This window comes from Phocoena sinus, chromosome 2 (assembly GCF_008692025.1).
Source record: "Phocoena sinus isolate mPhoSin1 chromosome 2, mPhoSin1.pri, whole genome shotgun sequence".
NCBI classification, from domain to species: Eukaryota; Metazoa; Chordata; class Mammalia; order Artiodactyla; family Phocoenidae; genus Phocoena; species Phocoena sinus.
The window spans coordinates 110,148,187-110,172,231 of NC_045764.1; the positions used below are offsets into that span (position 1 = coordinate 110,148,187).

The 24,045-nt window shown below is 33.3% G+C and overlaps 1 protein-coding gene across 5 annotated transcripts in view; it reads right to left on the reverse strand.

The window, feature by feature from the left end:
* Positions 1-24,045, reverse strand: part of STRN3 (striatin 3) — a 115,136-nt gene that overhangs the window by 26,412 nt on the left and 64,679 nt on the right. For 2 of the 5 annotated variants that reach the window (XM_032624385.1, XM_032624383.1), the window contains exons 4-8: positions 22,591-22,672; positions 19,110-19,283; positions 11,800-11,929; positions 10,435-10,576; positions 5,099-5,209 (exon numbers count right to left, since the gene is read on the reverse strand). In XM_032624385.1, the coding sequence (XP_032480276.1) occupies positions 5,099-5,209; positions 10,435-10,576; positions 11,800-11,929; positions 19,110-19,283; positions 22,591-22,672 (639 nt within the window). The remainder of the gene's footprint in view (positions 1-5,098; positions 5,210-10,434; positions 10,577-11,799; positions 11,930-19,109; positions 19,284-22,590; positions 22,673-24,045) is intronic. The other 3 variants (XM_032624386.1, XM_032624387.1, XM_032624384.1) reach the window with 2 other exon arrangements.

The window sequence follows — 24,045 nt, forward strand, 5'->3', positions numbered from 1 at the left end:
GCAGTTTAAAAATGTGTCCTGACTGAAAGAGCATCAAAATACTTTCTCCCCCTTGTCAAAATACCTAAATTATTTTCTTGGGGGAGAAAAAAAAGAGAAAGAAACCTGAGTTGAAGAGTGGTCTGTTTTAGAAGTGTGAAATTGAAGCCAGAAATATAAAACAACTGCGTTTCTTAGCTGAAAATAATATCCCTTAACTATGAAACAACTGTTTGTCTTTGATTTGATGCAAGAGAATAGTGAACAGTTTTATGGACTCTCTCCAAAAGAGAAGGAGGTTAATCATCACAGTCATTTTATAGTATGTGCCAAGGTGCTTTTATAGGCTTACTGAAAGTTATTGCTACAAAATAATAATTTCACCTTAAATGTTCTAAAATGCCTAATATATAGATGATTGGACTTAAGTCACAATTTACAAAAATATTATATTCCCTCTTGACAGTCTGTCATCCTGAATCTGGAATAGCAAACGACAAATACTAATATGAAACTTTTTTAAAAAAAGGAAAACTAGAAAATGATCCAGGGATGCTCATTTATATGTGAATCTTTGAAACACAAATCTTTTGAAGAAAGGACACGAAATAATCTAATCTTCTTTATAAGCCTCAATTTTATAAGTATAAAACAGCATAGCAATAACAATAAGCAAGAATAAGACTATCTATTAAAGGAAAACATATTACAATCCACAATTTAAACTTTCCATGTTGAAAAACCAAAACAAATACCAAAGTCTTAAAAGATTTTTACCCTCCTCCTTCATATTCTAAATACAGGTTCTAAATTTCAGATGCTTTACCCTTACTTCAGTTGCTATACACAGTGTGATTTTTGTTATTGATTTACATGTTTTTACTGAGACATAAAATACTGCAAAAAAGGAGACCATAGAAAGCTAGAAAAATCCTATCAAACCAAGATTTTGACAAAAGATTAATTCAGAACCCCCCCTCACTCCCTTTCCCAATTACAGAAAGCTTAGAAATTATTTAAAGATTACAGAAAACAGAGTTTTAGATTAGATAATAGCATTATATCACTTAATTCCCTGATTTTCATCATTGTACTGTGGTCATATAGGAGAATGTGTTTGTGCTCAAGTAACATGCGCTAAGGTATCTAAGGAGCAACATGTCTACTACTTAGTTTTCTGAACTGTTCAAAATAATAAAGGTACATATTTAAAGAGAGAAGGGATAAAGCAAATGTAGAAAATGTTAACATTTAAAGAAACTGTGAAAGTGCACGGAATTCTTTACCCTATTCTTGCAACTTTTCCTTAAGCCTGAAGTTATGTCAAAATAAAAAGTTACGGGCTTCCCTGGTGGCGCAGTGGTTGAGAGTCCGCCTGCCGATGCAGGGGATGCGGGTTCGTACCCCGGTCCGGGAAGATCCCACATGCCACGGAGCGGCTGGGCCCGTGAGCCGTGGCCGCTGAGCCTGCGCGTCCGGAGCCTGGGCCCCGCAACGGGAGAGGCCACGACAGTGAGAGGCCCGCGTATCGCAACAAAAATAAATAAACAAATAAGTAAAATAAAAAAAAAAAAAAAAAAAAAAAAGTTACAAGGAAAAGGAAGCTTAACCCTTCTGAAGCTTAAGACCAAAATAACTGTATCAAGTCTCTTTAGTTTCATGGTGTTGACTCTTAGAAATACTAATAGAAAAAGTAAGAAAAAGAAAAAGAAAAAGAAAATTAATACTGAATTGTATCTACAGTCCAAGGCAAGGATGTCACTTTTATTTTCTTTTGCCTTAGGTGGGAAAAAAGAAGGGTGAAATGGAGTGAACAAACTGGAAGATAGATAAACATTAGCTTCCTGCCTCTTGATTTTAGAAGTCTTTCCATTTTTAATAGTCAAATCATGGTTGAGTCTTTACAAAGTTAAACAGTTGGCATTCTCACCACTTTTTTTCCCATTAAAAAAAAAAGGCATTTAGATTGGATTATATCTGATTTCATACGGTAAAGTTAGCAAATAATTTTCTTCCCTTTAAGAAGCTGGAAAAAACTCTGTAGAAACTTAGTGCTATGATCCAACAGGTGTGATTCATTCACATTTTGGAATAAAGAAAAAAAAGAAAAGGCTGAAGTTTATGAATTATTCTAACTTATACAAAGCCACATCTGCAAAAATATCAGAAGAAAACCCAACAAAAATAGATAATAAGAATGCTAAGGAAATTCATGAATTATCTTTTCATGTAAAATTGTATCTTAGCATTAACATGATGTTCTACCTGGATTAAGACCTAAGTTTATTATCCATCAATTAAAAAAAAATTTATTTCCATGGCAGGGATTCAGAACCAACATTTTCAAGGTGAACTCTATATTAAAGAGCAAAAAGTTTTTATTTAACTAATTCACAAAGGAAGTATAAAGAGAAACATTAATTTATGTTAGGAATTAGGAAATCCTAATTATTCTAAATAATTAGGAAATCCTAATTATTCACTCCTGAGACAGTGTTGGAAACCTCATCTTTATATCTACATACATGGGTAAACTTAAAAGCACTGGTGTTTATAAAAACAGTAAAAATGAGAAACAATCTGAAGGATTAACTAATGGAGGCTAGGTTAAATTCACAAAATGCAATACTATATAACCACTAAAATTATATTTAGATGACTATGAAAATTACGAAAAAACGAGTTAAAAACAATATGATATTCTTGTCGGAAATTGTTAAAGGAGGTTTATGTATAAAGACATTTAGAAAAAGTTGGAAGAATATATGCCAAATATTAATATCTGAGTTGTAGGACTGAAGGTGATTTTTACTTCTTTGTGTCTCTACATACTACTTGTATTGTTTGAATCATAAGCATGTTCTATTTTTATGGCTATATAAAGTTAGTTTTTTTTTTTTTGAGAAAACAGATACAAAATCAAAATTAAAGGGGACTGGCTGAATAACACAGTACACATTTTGGTAATAAAATCGTATTGAGACATGAGAACCTCAGGGCATGGCCGTGAGGTCTCCAGATCCTGATTTAATCACAGTAGTTCCCTTTCACCCATTTCACATATTAGGTTCTGCAATATTCTGCTTGACAACAGGGTAGCTTGGTATAAAGAAACTGGAAAACGTTATACAGTGGAATATTTATTGACATGAAATGGTATAACTGTTAGCTAAGTAGGCAAATAACAAAACTGCATATTATGATCCTACTAAAGAAAATTAATTAAATTAAAATTTTATGGGGATTTTAGACTTTAGTTTCAGTTCATCTGTTTCTAATAGTTCTTAATTAAACAGGTATTTTTTTCAATAAAAAACATTTTTTGGAAAAATGTAAAACCTACAACTAAAAAACCTTAAGTTGACTTATATCTTCTTTCTAAACCTCAAAAAGGTACAGGCATATCTTGCATATATTGAGGGTTCAGTTCCAGACCACTGCAATAAAGCAAATATCACAATAAAGCGAGTCACATGAATTTTCTGGTTTCCTGGTGCATATAAAAGTTATGTGTACACTATACTGTACTGTATTAAGTGTGCACAGAATTATGTCTCTAAAAAAGTACATACTTTAATTTAAAATACTCTTGCTAAAAAAAAATACAGGGTTGCCACAAATCTTCAATTTGTTAAAAAGAAAAAAAATGTGTATAGATCTAAACACATTCTATCAGGGAAAAAATGGGGTATCTATATTTTAAATTAAAAGCAATACTACCTAGCATTTTCTAAAGAAATCTTCAGCAGGTAAGTCAGTTTATGAATAACATACAGAAAATAAGTAATCTAATATTCAAATAAACTATTTCTTAAAAAAAAAAAGATCTAAACCCTAAAATTCTAATGTCATTGTATCTATATTAAAATGGCCAATCATGCAAAAGTACTTTTGTACTCAACATGCATTAATTATATAGGTAAGTGATGTTAGAGCTGAACACAGTCCCTGCCCAGCATTAAACATTTTTAAATATGGTAAGCAGTTCAACATAAAATATGAAACTTCTTAGAGAACAGTTTATCTTTTTATTCACATGCAATAACATAAATAAGCATAAGGTTATAAGAGCGCACAACACGTAAAATCCCCCAAATTCCTTATTTACCTCCACAATAAATTAAACCATTCAAAAACTGCTTCACTGAAGAAAACTTACACCCTTTTCCACTGCAACTGCCATCTCATAAATTAATATATTTGTCACCAAAGAAAGGAATATGAAAGAATGCCTACATGGTTTTTGCCATTGAAGTCTACTGTTTTCTCCTACACACAGTCAAAAAATTTAGACTGGCAGGATTCAATGGCCAGTTCAAAATAAAGTTTCCCAAAACTAAACTTCAGTTTCTCCATTTAATACTCATAGGTCTGAAGATGATTTTCATGCGACTGTTCTTAAGCTTGATTCACAAAATGGAAATGAATTACTTCTTTGAGATGTGCTGTAGCTAAATTTATACTTTTATAATACATTCATTGGTTAGGATATTAACAGTGAAAAATACACTGAGGTACCCAAAGACACTCAGCCATTGACCAAACAAACCCTACTGCCACCACTACCCTCTCCTCTGGCCTTACTCCATCAGAGTAGCCAAGAAAATACTACCTAGGAGAGCTTTTTTTTTTTGCTACTGTTGTTGTTTGTGGTTGGATTAAGGCTAGAAAGCACAAACTATGGAAAGGGCTTTCCTATTCACTGTATTTTGGAATTCTGAAACTAAGAAATGTAACCTGGACATGAGCTGGTTATAGCAGTAATACCCTATGTATCAACATAGAAATTTATACTTTCTTCCTTTTGAACAGATTTCTATTATTTTTCATCACAAGGCCAATATTCCTTACAGTTTGGTAAACTTTTTAAAGCTTAAAATACAGACAAAAACCCTGAAATTCTTCCTTCATCCTTATCCACATATTTAAAATGATTTCCCACTTGATCAATAACATAACCTAAATTACATTCAAATAAATTTCAATTATACAACAGACAAAGTTTAAAGTTAGTTGCCCCCTTTATAAAACAAAAAGAAGTAGACAAAAAAATCAGAACTGAAGAATTTTTTTTTCTCAAAGATTGGTATACAAAAATTATAATAGAATCTGCACTTACTCTTTACCCCTTTCTTCCCCTTTCGTTCCTTCTTGTACTGTTCCTTCAGTTTACTTATTAGTCCCTGGTCTACATCCCAAACCTCAGTAGTTGGGGAGAGGTCATCTTTATCTACATGCAGCATATTATTAAAAGAAAAAAAATCAGCAGTTGGCAATGCAAGCTGTTGGCAGTAAACTGTTATAGCTTTATATAATCATAATAAAAATGTACTAATAGCATATATTCAAAGTACTTTAAAGGTGCAGTCTCAGTTTTGGTATTCACAACTCAAACTCTAAAAGCTAATCTAGTAAGTTTCTAAACATTTAATACCACTAACAAAAGTTAAATGGTGCTTCATTTCTATGAATCACAAATTTGAAGGTTATTATTCTTTCAATAACTGATATTCTTACAATGGACTGACATTAGAAATCTAATGTTATACAAAAATAGATCACTGCATCTTTATAAAAATGTTAATAAAAAATTATTCAGCCAGCATCATAAAAGCAAATGAATGAATTACATGCGAACTACTCATAAAAGTGCAAGCTAGAAAGGTCAGTGCCATTTTACTGATGAAAATATTCATGCACCTTCTGTCACATTGATTCTGCATGCACAAAATAACTGTACTAATGGAGAGGCATTCTAGTCCAATATAATACATACATATATTCCAAACTACAATGTTTCGAATAATCCATACAAAGCATTCAGAGAATCCCACCTCTGCCCCCACCCCACCCAAACAGTTCAACATCTCATTACCTTCTTCCATTGGTCTACAACTAAGATTAGCAAAAAAAAAACAAAAAAACAAAACTCAAATTCCACTGAAGAACTTTTTAAGAGTTGATACTTTTAGGGTAAGATAAAAGCAGTGAAAAGTATGGAGAAGTGAAAACATACATTGCTGTAAATCTGCTAAGGATGATACTTTAGCTATTTTAGCTGAATAAACAAATCCGTATTTGTTTTAAGTAAATACTTGTGCCTAGAATAAATTTACCCTATAGTAAACTAAAGGAAAAACAGCATTAAAAAGAAGCAGAATAAAAATATGTCTATTTGAATTATTTTAGGCATTAAAGGCTTTTCCATCCTTTAAGTTTTAAACTTACTGTTTAAGTTGAAAGCTGTTATTAGGAAGTTTAACATTTTGTTAAAGAACAACTAAGAGCTTATTTAACCCTGTTATTAAATAAAAATTATACCAAAACACATAGGCTAAGTCAATCAAGAAGACTGACATAAGAGGAAGATTTTAGAGAAAACATACTTTAAAAATTTTTGTTAACTCATTATATTCTGGCTTACAAGCCTTATAAACTCCCTAGGACTCACTGATTGCATCTATACAGTGGACATAAAAAAAGCCTTTTTTCCTTATAGATAGTTGTATGTAAGTAAACATAAAAAATTCTCATATTTAAATGGTACACAGGGAAATTCCCTGGCAGTCCATTGGTTAGGATTTGGTGCTTTCACTGCCAGGGCCCGGGTTCAATCCCTGGTTGAAGAACCACGATCCCGCAAGCCAAAGGTACACAGAAATTCAATTTACTGTACCTTGAGCTTTTCCTACTATAATTGTCATCACTTTCTCCCTTATGGTACTATGATCTTAGGTAGTCAGTATGTAAAAAGCTAAATCCACAAATTTGCTAACTCGAATTACCTGAAACTAGGTTGTTCAAGCCTGAAATTTACACGATTATTTGTCAAATCTGCAAACTGTAATACTGTTTGTAATACAGCTGTAATAATGATTTAAATAGAAAATCCACTTTTCATGTACTCTAATCATGAAAACAATGCTATATCAGGAATCCGTTCTGTCACTTTATCAAATACTCTAAGAAAAAATGTGATCTAAAGAATCGCTTGTACTCAATAAAGCTTACAATTCTTACTTTTAAAAGTGACAAATGGACACATTTTGAGCAAACTTTGTTAAACCTCATAGAAACAACAACAAAAAATTTAAGTGGTATATACTTTACACTGGAAGTTAGATAAAACAGTAAAATTTAATATGTTTTTTAAAAGACCTTTGTAGAAAAATAAATCTGCGAATAGCTCTAACTGGAGTAGCAAAGGGTAGTGAAGTGAAAAAGCAAAGGGAATAAAAAAGGATAAGCATAAGAAAAATACAAATATTACTTGCAAGGTAAATTCAAATCTAGAAAACAAAGGTAAACTTAAGGCAGTGCAAAGAAAAGGTTGGTGAATGCGTATGTGCACAAACATCCTGAAACTTGCCTGGTAGGTAACAGCTGATTTGATATTACTTATAAGAAATAGTTAAGAGCAAAATGGAAGAAGCAGCATAATCTTCTACATATTAATTCTGTTTTTAAAAAATCTAGGGGGAAAAAAAAATACCAAGAAATGAGGTTGAATCAGTTGCAGGAACTTTCTTGTTTAAAAGAAAACACAAATATGCACCAAAAAAATGACCCCTGACAACTCAAAACCACAAAGGCCTAAAATTTTGTTATGGTGATTCTAACTACCAAAGCAAAGGAATTATACAAATCTACTTAATATAGCATAAATTGGTAACTAACTTTATGCAAACATTCAGTACTTTATTCATTATATTTAAATACAAACATTTGGTATTTTGTAGTCCTATATATTCTACAGACCACAGTTTCAAAGTGTAGGAGACAATAACTAAACAACCTTAAAATGCCTAGTCTCCATGAGAGAAATACCGAAATTAGAAATGCTCACAATATTTCTGATTATGCCAAGAAGTAAAAACTACTAAAATTAAACCCAGACAACCTAATGTAGATGACAGAAGAAGAAAAAGATTTAAAAGCTTTCTAAAAGCAGTGGTTTCATAGGATAAAAGGATTCAAAATTAGGTACCCGAGTAGACTGCTAGTATACAAAATAAAAAATAACATAGATTATCCAATGTGGGTGAATACTGGGATGTTTCATTATGACAGACTATTTACTTTAAAAAACAACAACAACAACAACTGTGTCCTTTACCCAGTAATTTATCTGAAAAGCATCACCTTCCCATTTGTAAGTAAATTCAAATTTTAAGTAAGTGAATTAAATAAATATAAAGGGGTATTTGTATATCCAGCCTCTTTGTTTTGAAAAAAACTGAGTATGACACCTGTTGAGTAAAAATGATAAATTCAAAATCACTGCATAGATCCTCTGATAATTTTCATTTCTTAAGGAAAGAAACTACTTGAACCATTTTGTTCTTAACAGAGTCCTTTCCTTCTCAAGAACTTAAAATGCCTTAAAGGTGTTTTAGACTTGTCCAGAAGGAAGAGACTTTGTTGGTTACTTCCAATTACACAAGAAGGTTCAGGTCACTCTCAAATATTAACAGTAAAGGTAAATAAAGTATCGACACTTGTCATTCACACTAATTAGGTCCTCTCTTGAAACTCTGCTCTACAGCCAGAAGTCTCTGGACAGAAAGACAATCAACTGCACATAATATAGTACTTTGATTATAGAAATAATGCCATTTTATACAAATTACATTCCTGAAATTTTTATGTATTCTTCTGATGGACAGTTAAACTTCCAGCAATTTTAGGTGAAGAAAATAGGAATGGATATGTGCCAAGATTTAGCTATACAGATGTTTGAAAACTGCTTTTGATCGTTTTTTTCTTTAATAAAAATAATCTAAATGTACAACAGTACAGCAGAGTTAAAGAAATAGTGGAACATATTCCATCAAGAATACTATGCAGTTATTGAAAATGATGTTGCAGAAGAATAATATATTAAGTGGAAACTGTGGTTTATATATCAGCACGCAGCAAAATCCTTGTTAAATAAAGATACAAATATTAACCATGATTCTCTCTATATAGCAGTGTTACAGGTGATTTTTAATTTTCTTCTTCACATGTATCTGTGGGTTCTAAACCTCCTAAAAAACACAGGAATTATAAAATAATTATGTAGTTATACAATTTAAATATATTTATATAATTATTTTAAAATCCAGAAAAAAATAAACAGTATTTTAGAAACTTTCGGAAAAAAATAAGGTATTTCCAACTTTGAATGGATTGCACAGAGAAGTTAGAAGAAAACATACTTTTACTTTTCTGGAGCAAGGTTAATTCTTGTTCTTGAGCAAAGCTAATTCTTAAGAAGGGAAAATTTCTATAACATAGCTATTTTCAAATAGTAAGTACAAAAATGTATATTCGAAGTCTAGAAAGTAATTGTGGAATTTTTTAATACTTTCAATTAGTATGTCTCCTCTTTCCCTTTAGAAGACAGAAGTAAAGATCTGAAAACAATGCTTGAGAATCATAAACAATGAGAAAGCTGATAACAAAATTCAGATCTTTTAAGTACTCAATTTGTATCAGGATAGTCAATAAACATTACCTCTTAGGTCTTGTCTCTCCTGCTGTTAGCAATATTCAGCTTCAACATATAAGTGAGGCATTTTAAAAAACTCCAAGTGTGTTTCCTTATTACCAAAGTAGTTTATAAAAATCTAGTGATAATTCCCCTTGCTAGTAACTAAGCAACTTTGGTATTCATGTGAAATATGCATTAAGGCACTTAGTAACCTTCTCCAATAAAGCTCTGTAAACACAATTTGAGTTCTCCCTACCAGGTAACGTGTTGATATTAAATGATGATTAAATGAACATTTTTAATAGGAATAACATACTGGACCTCAGCTATTATCTTAAAATACTTTGTACACTTTTATTTTACTTTCTAATGGGTTTTTAAACCCTGTATAAATAGAACTGTTTTATCCCTTTTAGTTATGGCTGGATTATTATTAGCAGTAGGTATCACTTCCAAAGGCTAGGCTCTAATGCATTTGTACACTGAATATTACAGGTAATGAAGTTTAATACTTCAATAAATCTTGCTCAATATAGAGCTATAATTCAAGATTAGTAGCTTTATTACTTCCTAGCAATAAATCAGATAATACCATACAGGAATACTGAAAAGAGTTATCTTCTTGAAACCCAGGTTCATTACCAAATTAAATCATAGGAATGTTTAAAACTACATACATGCTTTAAAAAAAATCTGCTAAGAAGAAAGGAATTGGATCTCTAAATTGACTAAATATTTCAACTTTAAATCGACAAATTTCAAAAAATCAAAATCCACCAAAAGCCATATATTAAAGTTTAGTCACCAAATCTAAATAAATTGGTGCAAAATACTCTGAAATTATTCAATACCACTCTCCTCTTTGCTCTCAGTTTAACTGCCACCATACATTCAGATATACACATTCCACATATTATATTTAATAAAATACAACTTTAAGGGCTAGATGATTTCCCACCCCCATTTCTTTATCACCTTACCCCATTCTGTGCCATCCCCTGAACTCCGTGCTTCTCCAGCTCCTTCACCGTCCTCAGCAGACACTAAAAAATCAAATTCTTTCAGTGCTTCCTCAGTATCAGGATCATCGGTTAGGTCAGCAGCTAAACCTTCATTACCTATCTGTAAATGGAACATAAGCCAAGAATTACCTTTATGCTAAGTTGTGAAGGAGTCCTTTATGTTTTCACACAATTATCTTTACATTTGCACTCCCATTTTTAGATTAGATACAAAATTTTAGATTTTCCACATAGTTCACCAATCCCAAATTATACCCTAAATAAATGGTTGTCAACAGTGCTGTGTGAACACTGTTATAAAATGTGATGCAAGCAATGTGGTAATAAGAATGGTTAAAATCTTAATCTTCAAGTATGATGATTCTTACAAAGAACTTCTCTAATTACAATAGATTCACAGGTACCAAAAGACCCATGCACTAACTTACATTCTAACATGTTGTGTTGAATTGACCTCATTCACTGAGAACTGCACAGGCAGTCCGTAACATATAAGGATATGGCATAGTTAATAAGGACATTAATGCAAGTCAACAGCTGTGGTATTTATAGTAGTGCTTCCCAGAACAAAAAAATAGGGAAGGATCAAAATCTCTATTCACCTATGCTCCACATATGAGTGTGTTATACACATGAAATTTGGCAGAAAGGTTGAAAACTGCTTTTATAGACTGGAAGCTTCTGAGAAACACTGGCATTTTTCCCATATTACTGTAAAATCTCAAAGAACCACAACAGAACCCATCAACTTTTTTTTTTAAAAAACATACTTGAAATACTGTACACTATTATGACAATTCACACATATTTCATTTAATCTACTTTTGCTCTTATAGCTAACCCGCATCAACACTAAAATACATAAACCTGTTTCTTAGGTTATGAGCAAAAGCAAATTTTTATTAATCCTTAACAAACAATAAGTGTTGACACGTACATTTACAATTCTTAGTTTACTCCCTCACCCAGGGTGGGAGTACCACCCCACTTCAGTTACAATTTACCACTTGTTTACTGTACAGGAAGAGAGAGACTTCAGCAGTGATTCTTAATTGTGACAGGAGTGGAAAGGATGTAACTTTTTAAAAAAAGTTTCAAATCACTGGACTAGTCCTATAAAAACAGACCCTTTCTTGCCATTTATAATACAGCAAATAATTTGTACTATGTGTAGGTAATTCAATAAGAACTGACTATATAAAACTTCCAAGTGACATAATAAATGATCACTCCCAATGTAACAAAAGACATCTTGAAATTTTCTATTCCAAATACATGACTACATACATTTTAGCTAATAAGAATAGAAAATTGAATTCTTACTTTGTGTTTATTTATCCGATGTTTGTCTTTTCCTTCTGGGATGCCTTCAATCATGTCATTTTCCTCTTCTTCGTCGCTGTCATCAGCATTTTCTAAGAAATTGAATGTCTCAAGAACGTCACCAGAAGGCCTGTAAGAGAGGAAAAATGATGAACCAAAATATTCCAATGATTAATTCTAATATTTCTTTCTGTCTCCTATTTTAAAATAGTACTTGAAGGTAGTAGAGAGATTCAAATGAAAACTTACTTATAATGTATTATCTAAATATTCTACACAAAAATGTTTGAAAGATCATTTATGTTCTACAGTTAAAGTATCTATCAATAAAAGCAGTTGTTAAGTTTCTACAATGAAAATACTTTAAGTAATTGCTGCATCAAAATAAAAACCCTACAGTATTAGGCACTCAAGTGTGCTATTATTTCTCAAAATAAAGCCATTATGAGCAAGCAACTTAAACTCAGCATTTCTTATAGCTCTACAACCTCTTACAGCTTGGTGCAAATGTTTACGACTAAAACTGAACTTTATCGGGATGCTCAGATTTAAAGTTATGGTAAATCAGATATAGAACATTCCAATCCATTTTACAGATTTCCTTACCTAGAAAACAGGATTATTAAAATACTAAAGAAATACTTTCAGGACTTAACCTGGTGGTCCAGCGGTTAAGACTCGGTGGTCCCAATGCAGGGGGCCCGGGTTTGATCCCTGGCCAGGAAACTATTAGATCCCGCATGCCACAACTAACAGCTTGCGTGCCACAAGTAAAAGATTCCACATGCCACAACTAAGACCCGGCGCAGCCAAATAAATAAATAAATACTTAAGGGGGAAAAAGAAAAACTACTTAAAAAAAAAAACTTTGAAGTGTTTCAGAACCACTCATATAATAGGTAACAGTGATAATCTATTTTTATCTACTTACGAAGTCATTTTAAAACTATAATCTGAATTCCTCCTCTATGTACAAAAAAGGTTTTCAAATAGTTGTTTAAATGTCTAAAAACAGAGGCTGCAACAGAACGGTGAAAGCTTCAGCTGAACACAGACTCTCACAATGAAAGTCTCAACTCTTCCACTGACTTAGCTGCCTGAATTTGGTCAAGTCACTTAAACCTTTCGGCCTCAACTTCTTTACCTGTAAACTGGGGGGGTTAAACTAGATGACCTCAAATATCCTTACTAATACAAACAGTACATGGTAACAAAAAGAATAATAGTCTAAAAGTTAGGGTTTTTTCCCTCCCTGATTGGTTCTTAGTCCAAATTAAGGATATAATACAATTCAGACTATTTTTTTAAACATCTTTATTGATAATTGCTTTACAATGGTGTGTTAGTTTCTGCTTTATAACAAAGTGAATCAGCTATACATATACATATATCCCCATATCTCCTCCCTCTTGCATCTCCCTCCCACCCTCCCTATCCCACCCCTCTAGGTGGTCACAAAGCACCGAGCTGATCTCCCTGTGCTATGCAGCTGCTTCCCACTAGCTATCTATTTTACATTTGGTAGTGTATATATATATGTCCATGCCACTCTCACTTCATCCCAGACATAGGGTTTTAATAGGTCTATTATACTCTGCCTAATCCAGCACATGGTTCAAGGACCTGTATCAACACTGAATGTAGAAAGAGATGTGTTTTTCAAGTGCAAATTAGTAAGAACAAACAAAAAACTACCACAATAACAAAACACATACTTTTCAGTTCAACATTAGTAATACGTCTCGCTATCTGGGGATTAAATGAAAGGCAAAGAAAATATTTGACAAAATTGGCACTTCAATGACAGAAAAATAAAAAATTTAAGACATGAGAGTTTTGTTTTGAACTTTGATAAAGTATTATTGTTCCTTGGATAGAAGTTCCTGTCTCTAAAGTGAGAACTCACGTTTCAGGTTTTAAAAACTGTATTTCATCACAACAATACACGTACAAGGTTTAAAAGTCAAACAGCACAATCAATAAAAGAAAGAACAGATGAATCAGACTTCCCAAAATTAAAAACTTTTGCTCTTTGAAAGACACTATAGAGAATTTAAAGAAAAGTCTACAGATTGGGACAAAATATTTGCAAGTCACACATTTAATGAACGACTATATAAAGAACACTTAAATCTCAACAATAACAAATAAAACGATGAAAAAATGGGGAAATTATTCAAACAGATCCTGTATCAAAAGATATGTGGATGGCATACACAGATGCTCAACATTAGTCTTTAGCAAAATGGAAATTAAAGCAACCATGGACTGTGAAGGGTCTGAGACTTTGCCCTACTTGCAAGCTACCATGCCGTTTCTCTTGAGATGTTTTCTTTTTAGCATTCACGATGATGGTCTTTGTATGGATTTTTTAAAATTAACTTTATAGTGTAACTGGGAGAAATCCTTTCAATGTGGAAACAAACATCCTTGGAAACACATTCTATAAATATATTCCAGAATTTTTTAAAATTACTCTTTAAAAAATTTTTTCAACACCAGTTTACCTGTTCTCTCTTTTTGAAACTCCTATTCAGATGTTGTCCCTCTTGGACTGATCTTTAGATTTTCCTCTCTGAAATTCCCCTTTTCTCTTTTCTGGGAGAGTCTTTTATCTCCCAAGTCTTACATGAAAATTATTTAAATCACACTTTTAAATTTCTATTAGGTCTTTTCTGATCTCTTACTGAACCTTATACAATAACATATTACTGTTTTATAGATGTATTATCTTCTCTCAGTCCTCTCAGAAGAGTAATTATAGTTTTGAAAGTCTTCTGCTCCCTCTTTTCTCTGAGTTCCTTTTTTATGTTTGGTTCCTTTGGTCTCCAATTTTCATATTAAAGTCTTTCCTTAACTGTTAATATTTAACAGTGAGGCACAGAAAAACTAATTGGATATATTGTGTACATGGGTGAGGCCTGTCAAAGTAGCTAGCTTCACTTCTGTATAACAACAGGGCAGAATCCCAGCCATTTCACTGGCAGATCCCAACTGTCAGATCATAAGGTCTTCTCTATTAATGTGATCATATTCCTGCCTGAAAGGGATTTAAGACCAGCTGCCAACATACCTGAAGCCAAGTAGAAGGAAACAGGGAATCTCACCGCTCAGCTAGAGATTTTCAGATAATCCTCCTGTTTTCAGTATAGTAGCCCACCCTACAGTTGCTTGTTTTCTTAAGAAATCAGAAATCACTGGAATTCACCAGAAAATATACCACCATTCTTTGGGATAGGGGAGGGGTGTTCAAGCGGCTACACAGGATTAAAGAGGGGGTTTAAGATTCTAACTGCCTCTTACATAAACTTGAAACTAATTCTCTATTAATAACCCCCTCTAAACCTGACTCCAGATGTACCTGATACCTCTAACTCCTTAGCTTTTGGAACTTTACTGGCATTTTGGGACTTGAATTGGCTTGTTCCTTTTCTTCTTTCCAGCTTCCAAAATTATTAAGTTCTCCCTATCTAATGGACAGTATATCCTCTCATTCTTTCTATATATTCAATTTTTTGTCCTTATGTGCCAATCAGTGTGTCTTAAAATGTCTTTAACTGATATTTTAACAGAGGTTCCAGAAGGCACACAAGTAAATCTGCCTTTAATCCACATGCTTAAGTGGACATCTACATCTATGGAATTTTATAATAATTTTTTTCTTTGCCAACTATTTCCTATCTTTTCTCATTCAATAAAAAGCAATCAACAGAATTTTTAAAATTATATATCCAGATGAAGGGAAAACAGAATGAAGAGTAAGGTTCGTAAGTAAAAGGGTAAAAAAGAGTCAGTGTTTTCTAGAGATAAGGGAAACCCACAAATATGGCAAGATTCCAAACAGTCAGAGTAAAAAGAAAGAGAGCAACTACTGGAGGTTCAAAGGTAAATCAGACCAATCACTAAGAAGCAGCACAGCTTTTCAGTTACAAGACCTATGAGAACTCTCTCCCCCAATGAATCCTTATAAGGTGGAGGCTGTGTGATATGATACACTATACACCCACAACATCCCCCTACAATAAACCAAAGAATAAACCAAGAAAGACAACAGTGACATTTACTCAGTAGAATCTAGTAAATATTACTCTTGATTGGGTCACATTTCAACTGGATAAGCAATATTTCATCACAGCTAACACTTATTATGTACCAAGCATTGTTCCAAATGCCTTACATTAATTCATTTCTTCTTCACATCAACCCTATCGTTACCATTTTACAAATGAGGAAACTGAGGCACAGGAAGGTAAAGTACCCTGCCCAAAGTCACAGCTAGTAAGCAGCAAAGTCCAGATTCAAACCCAGTCTGTCTTCAGAGTTCCCATTCTAAACCATTAAGCATACTGTCTCTAATAATATGATCTACAATTTACCATTCTTCTACTGTTGAACATGTAGACTGCTTCAAATTTTTTATTGTTATAAATGAGAATACGATAAACATCTTTTTGTTGACACCTCTATCAACATGTTAGGTCATTTTCGTATTTCTTAGGAATTTTCAAAGGCCCTGATCATAGCTGAACCATATACACCTACATTAGTACAGACTCGCAATATACAGCTATATTCATTAAGAAGGAAATCACATTGATTAAAAACAATTATTACCTAAATGTCTGTGGACGAATAAATGGATAAAGAAAATGTGGTAAATACATTCAATAATTATTCAGCCATAAAAAAGAAGGAAATCTTGTCATATGCTATGACACTGATGAACCTTGGGACATTATGTTAAGTGAAATAAGCCAGTCACACAAGGACAAATACTGTATTAATTCCACTTATATAAAGTATTCATATATTATATAAATATATATAAAGTATTTAAAGTAGTCACTTGTAGAAACAGAAAGTCAAATGGTGTTTGCCAGGGGCTGGGGGAAGGAGGAAATAGGGAGTTGCTATTCAATGGGTATGGCGTTTCAGTCATGAAAGATGAAAATGTTCTAGAGAAGTGCTCTACAATATTGTGCTTACAGTTAACAACACTGCACCGTACACTTAAAATTTAAGACAGATCTCATGTTATGTGTTTTTTACCACAACAGAAAAAAAAAACTATTAAACTCTTATCTTGCAAAGGGAAGAAGCTTTACAAGGAGAAGATACAGTCTGTTGTGGATTTTTAATTCAGATTCAGGTGTGATATAGTAAACTGTGTTCTTCTAAAGTAGTTATAAATCCTAAGAACTACTTAGCCTGGTTAGCTGACAAGTTTAGTTTAAAATAACATAGTAATATCCTTGCTTTTTCTCTAAAGCTATGAAAGCTCTATGATTCCTGAAATCCAGAGTAAAGAAAACAAGGGCTCTGTTAGATGTCAAATTGTTTTTATTAAAGAGACCTTATTTCTCAGAAATAAAACCTATAAACTAAAGGCTTATGTTAACTTGAAAGTCTTTAAATAACTGCATGATGTCATAAAATGTATCTAAGGTATGAAACAATGCTAGTTTATAAACTGCACATATTATTAACTTCTTAAGCTCTACCCAAACTAATGAATTCATTTTGGTTTTTTCCACTCTCTTTTCTTTGTCGTTCCAACCTATGTAATTCAATGTAATATCTAATGGTAAAAAATGAAAAGAAAGTTCCATCTGCTTGACAGCTTGCATTTATCAAATCTGTACTATAATCAAAAGTGTATTTGGTAGACAGAAAACAAGTGTTAATGAGGATGTAGAGAAATTAGAATTCTTAAACATTTCTGATGGTAATGTAAAATAGTCCAGCCACTTTGGAAATGAGTTTGGAAATTCCTCAAAAAGGTAAACACAGAGTTACTGTATGACATAGCAATTCCACTCCTAGGTATAAACCCAAGAGACTTGAAAACATATGTCCACACCTGCGGACCAATGTTCAAAGTAGCATTATTCATTATTCCAAAATGTGGAACCAATCAACATGCCCATCAATTGGATAAGGAATGGATAAACAAAATGTGGTATATCCATAGAAAAGAATATTATTTGGCAGTAAGAAGAAATGAATTACTGACATATGCTATAACATGGATGAATCTTAAAAATATTACACTAAGTAAAAGAAGCTACTCACAGAATAACCATTTACATAAAATATCTAGAATAGGCACATCTATAGATACAGAAAGTATATTAATGGTTGCCCAGGGTTGGTGAGTGGGAGGAATATGGGAAAGAATGGGGAGTGGCAGCTAATGAGTACGAGGTTTCTTTATGGAGTAATGAAAATTTTCAAAACTTAGATTGTGGTGATGGCTGAACAACTCTGTGACTATCTTAAAAACTATTAAACTCATATACTTCAAGTGGGTGCACTTTATGGTATGTGAACTCTATCAATAAAGACATTAAAATTTTAAAGTATATCTGGTAGCTTTCTGAGTCCAAACACAATACAAAGCCTTGTTTCTTTAACACTAGTGTCTAAACAACCATTACTATTCTAATTATATAGTAGTATAATTTATTGAAAACACTCTAACAAAAATTTAAAAATCAAGACATTAAAATAACTCTGAACTACATGAAATCACCCTCTAATTTTAATTTTGCACCTATTTCAGAACTACAGTCATTCTCTTCACATCAAAACTTAAGATAAATAAATCTTAAAAAAAATTTATTTATTTGGCTACACCGGGTCTTAGTTGCGGCACGCGGGTCTTTATTGCCGCGTGCGAGATCTTCGTTGTGGCATGTGGGATCTAGTTCCTTGACCAGGGATAGAACCCAGGCCCCCTGCATTGGAAGCAGGAAGTCTTAACCACTGGACCACCAGGGAAGTCCCAAGATAAATAAATTTAATATATATTTTTAATAAATTTATTTTATTTTTGGCTGCGTTGGGTCTTCATTGCTGCATGCGGGCTTTCTCTAGTTGTGGCGAGCAGGGGCTACTCTTCGTTACGGTGCGTGGGCTTCTCATTGCGGTGCCTTCTCTTGTTGCAGAGCATGGGATCTAGGCATGTGGGCTTCAGTAGTTGTGGCACAGGGGCTCAGTAGTTGTGGCATACGGGCTTAGCTGCTCTGCGGCATGTGGGGTCTTCCCAGACCAGGGCTCGAACCCAGGTCCCCTGCACTGGGAGGTGGATTCTTAACCACCGTGCCACCAGGGAAGCCCCAAGATAAATAAATTTAAAAAGCACCTAAATAAAAAGTTTCTTTGTCCATGGTACCATTTGCAGGGCGGGGAGGAATCTTTAAATCTGAACTCTACATGCTTCGATAACTGTTAACAGCAATAACAAGAAGCTAAAGAAATTCACAATACCTGCTACATAAACAATGTTAACCTATAAGTATAGGTCATACCTTTTGATTTCTTGTCCTTTTTGCTTAGGAGATTCACCTCCATTCAGGATCTGTTCTAAATTCTTTGTCTCTACTGATCCATTTGGTTCTGAATTAGATAGTCCAAGTAATGATCTTACCCGCTGAGACCGTACATCTAATATTGTATCTGTGTAACCTACTTCCTGAAGATATCTATAAGAGAAAATTAAAAATATTAAATCCCACATATTGTTAACACATGCAATCTTGTCAAATCAAAATCACATCAAAGAATTTTAGAAAAATCCATAATCCTATAAAATTTACTCTTCCTTTGTCTCAATAACTTTCTTCTCTCTAGTTCCAGTTCTACAAAAAAAAAAAAAAAAAGCCGATTACAAACCACAGTTTAATTTAAAAAGCATATAGATGGCTAACACTAATTAAGGGCCAATTATCCTGAAGTCTAAAAAGACCTAGAGCGTTAAAAAAACTTTTAGGAGTTGATGATATATATTACTTAAAAAAAAAAAATTCCAGAAAGTGGTAAAGGATGAACAGAAATAAACCTCAGAACAATGACATGCTACGTTTAAACCCTGGCTCTTAGCCAGAGGTTGATGGATAGATTAGTTCTCCTTCTAGGATCTAAGGTCTTATAGCAGTCCTACAGTCCCGCAGTTTTCAAACTTTCCTTGTTATCTAAACCAGGGTACCTAACAGAGGATCTAGGATGAGACTGAAAAAGAAGAAAGGGACTGAATCATGACATAAGTATAGATAATGGGTCATGAACGGCTTTGTGTGACAAATTTTAAAATTTCTTCCTAAAGTATTTGACAGGCTGAGGGAAGATGTTAAAAAGAAGCCTTTTTTGTTTCTTTTTATATGTTGCTGACAAAATAATAGAGGATTTTTAAGTGAAAGCTAAAGACAGGGAGACTGGTTAGGACACTAACACAGCAAGAATTAAAACTAGAGAAGAGGAGAAATGTGAGAAAAATAAAATATCTTAGTGACTTGGTACACAAGTAAATATGGCAGTAGAATAAAAGAAGATATAAGAATTTTGGAAATTTTTCAGGTTTCTAGCTGGGATGGTTGCATGGTGGTTCTACTGAATAAAATGAAGAATAAAGGGTCAGAATATGGTTTAGAGGGTACCTATCAAATAATCAAGTAGTATCTATGAAAGTGGTAGCATTTATTAGGCACAATGGTAAGAAGGTCAAAAGCTCAGAAGGGACTGGACTGGGTGTACAGATTTGGGAGTCATTAGTGTTTGGAGATATTTGAAGCCATGGATTTAAATGAAGTTACCCAGAGAAAAAGCATAAGTAAAAACAAAACCTGGGGACACAAGCATCTAAAGGGCTGGAAGAATAAGAAACTCAAAGGAAAATTAAAAGAAAGAACTTGAGAAATGAGGGTAAAAAAAGCAGAGAGTAGTTTCATGAAAGTAAGAAAAACAGAGTTTCAAAAAGAAATGAAGAGTTAATGTCAAATATTTCCAAAAGATCAATATGAACAAAAAGGTTCTCATAAATGTTTGTGGTAGAAGCTTCAGGGGAATATCAAAATGGAAAACAAACTAGACAGATGAGAAATGAATGAGGAAGACTATGGAGATAAACTACTGTTACAGAAAAATGAGAAGAGACACAATATAAAGCCAGGCAATGGGATTAGGCATTTATGAGAGAAATACTGTGCAACTGATTTCTCTATAGCCGTCATACTCTTCTAAAAAACGCGATCCTCTTTTGAGGAAAAAAACTCCCACCACACTCTAGCCATGTGGTCTAAAAGAACTGTCAAGATCTTAAACAACCCAGGTAAAAATAACTTACTCGTGGGCAGTTATTTGATCAAGTCAAGACAAATCCAATCCTCAGAAATTATTCTGACTAAATTAAGGGATCCCCTGCCACCTGGAGAAAAGTGGTTTTCAGTAGAAAATAAAACTGATACACAGAGGAGTAGAACACCAGAGAATAAGAACATATCCTGGGTGTTTCCAGTCCCTGAGAAATCTTCAGTGATACACTAGCTCTTAAGTTTCTAACACTCAGTTAATCAGCACTTCCCTCAACTCTGCTAGCTATCCCAGCATCCTTCCAGACAGTAATCTGTTTTTGAAGTTTGTTTGAGTTTTAGTCACTAACTGTCCAGATTGATAAATACTTCTTTGAATGGAACATTAGAAACTGAGATGATGAATATGAGGTTTAAATACATTTTCAGAAAGGAAAGCAAAAAGTGAAGACAGTTCTCACCTGATAGCCTTCATGCTTTCAGTGAAGTAGAGCTTGAGGTGCTCTAATGAGAGTAAGGGAGAATGGGCTGAGATGTGGTAAAAGTTCAGAATATCCACTGAGGGCAATGGGAGCAGATGACCAGGGATATGGAAAAAGGCTCTATGCAATGTTTGGACAGGAAACCGTGAATGTGTAATGGCATTCACACAATTCTGTGATTTTTCTCTAAGAATTAATTAGAAACAGAAGCAATAAACAGTAAGACTCATTAGGGCTGGGATACTGCAGGTAGGTATAGTAAAATGACTGGTGGTGGGGGTAAGGAGTGGGCAGCAGGAAAGTTAAGGGTACCAGCAAAAGGGTAAAGGATCATGGGGTCTAAGTGGAAGCTAGGGAAACAACAAAAAGAAACAACAAAAAAACCCCACCGCCAAAAAAAAAAAAATTAAACCAACAATAGGTAAAGGAGGTAAGGGAAATGAAACAGTCAAGGATCTAAAGATCAAAGTAAGGTCACAGGACAAATAACATGGGAACTGGAGTAAGAAAAGTGGAATATGATCAAGGAATATTCCAGAGGTAGGGCAGTTCTAGGTTATAACAAGATCAAGGGTCTGACCACACTTCACTGGGTTACTGAAGTGATGGTAAAGATGTCTAGAGTTGAGAAAGTTGAATTACCTAACATTTCAGTAGTACGCAAGTACCAAAGTTTTCAAAATACAAGGGAAAAGAATGAATAGATAAGACAATAATATTTGCCACCTAAGTACTTCTAATACGGCAAAGAATTCAAACATCAAAAAGGTTCCTCGAAAAAAAAAGCTTCCTCAAAGATTCAAGTAGAAGCAGGATTTAGCAAGCCACTTCTGAAAAGTTTCTGATAACCAGTTAAATTGCTTCTCTAAGCCAGTCACAATCTCACTTAAAACCAAATATGTAAATTTTCCAGTGATGGAAATGAGAATGTCTATAAGTATGAACTCCCTATTTTTGTTCTGGTCTTCAAGACATCTAGTCTTTATGACATCCTACTCCACAAATAAGAAAAAAAACATCATTCTGAGAAATGTTTAGAGAAACATTCAGAGGAAACAAAACTTTAAAAAGATCCAAGCATCTAACAAAACAAAAAAGAAGCAATATGAAAACTATACACATTGTCCCATTATCATTAAATAATTTTCACTTGCAAAGTGACTGAGTAGAAGCACTTTCATACCTAGATCCTTAAAGAAAGGTGAAAATGAACCATTACTCACTGTCTTAACAGCTGTCTGCCCTGCTTCCACGTTAACTGGCTATTCTGAGGTGCTGTGGGAGCCTCTGTGTCTTTGGTTTCTTCTAAAATTAACAGTAACAACAACAACAACAAAAACAAGACAAGTTTCATACACGTTATTTCAACTCCTGATAATACTGCCGAAGTTCTTTTAAAGTCCCACAAGAATATACCAAAATATTTTATAAAGGATAGAAGAAAATTAACTTTTATTGAGTGTTTACTGTGGGTCACTCATTTAAAGTGTGTTTATCCTGACAGTCCAAACACTTAGGCACCACCCTCCTTGTTTTATTACAAGTGATTTAAAAATCAAAAGCCCAGGCTTTGAAATGAAATTTTATTGAAATCAATTTTTTTAACTACCAGAATTCTGCTGTTGAATGCTTTTGAAATTAAAAAGTGATATTTACTATTTATATAAACTTTTCAAAATCAACATTGTTTAGAAATTAGATATATTTTTATAAAACTAGTGAATAACTTAGAGTCTGTATCAGTAGACTCTAAGGCTACATACAAGACTCTATACAGTCGATTTCATTTTTAGAACTAAAAGTTAGACCAGAAAACAGTTTTTACTATATGTAAAAAGTCGTATTTTATTCTCCGGTAACAAAGTGTATGCATTAAAAAAGAGTTTAATAAACAGTATAACTTCAGATGAGTTAAGCTCTCAACAAGTATATCCACAGTGATATTTAAAACTATTCATTGGCACTAATGATACAGAAATATTTTCCTGCAATTTCCCATTATAAAAATTATGATAAAGCAAAGAATATAGGGCCATAGAAGACAAGCCCTATGTTGAGAACTCTTACCATGGCTTACAGTCATTAGGCTCCTAGACTCCTCAGAGTCACATGAACAAACAGTTATTGGTAGCAATTCAAATATTCTCTGCAGGTATTACTTCTCTAACCTTAACAATCCGTTATTAATATCTTCTCATTCTTCCCCTGCACGTAGAAACATCTATAATTTCCAGAAATAATTATCTCATTCTAATAGCCCCCATTTTTTATTTACAACTTTTTCTATTTATACCATTTTGCCTATTTTTAAATCACATATAACACATAATTAACTGGCCAAAAAAATACATTTAAAAAAAAGAAATACAAATTGCCCCAAATCCTATCACCAACAGTGTTAGTACTTGAGATTTTATCATTCCATATTTTCCATCTGAAAATAACATCAGCTTCTCCCCTCCTTAAATTAAAAAAAAAAAAAAAAGTCAAAGTGTGTGTACTGCACTATAAGCTGCTTTCAATACTTAATGTATCTTGAACATTCTATGGCAATAAATATAGATTAACATCATATAAAATAATTATAGGGGCTTCCCTGGTGGCGCAGTGGTTGAGAGCCCGCCTACCGAGGCAGGGGACACGTGTTCGTGCCCCGGTCCGGGAGGATCCCACATGCC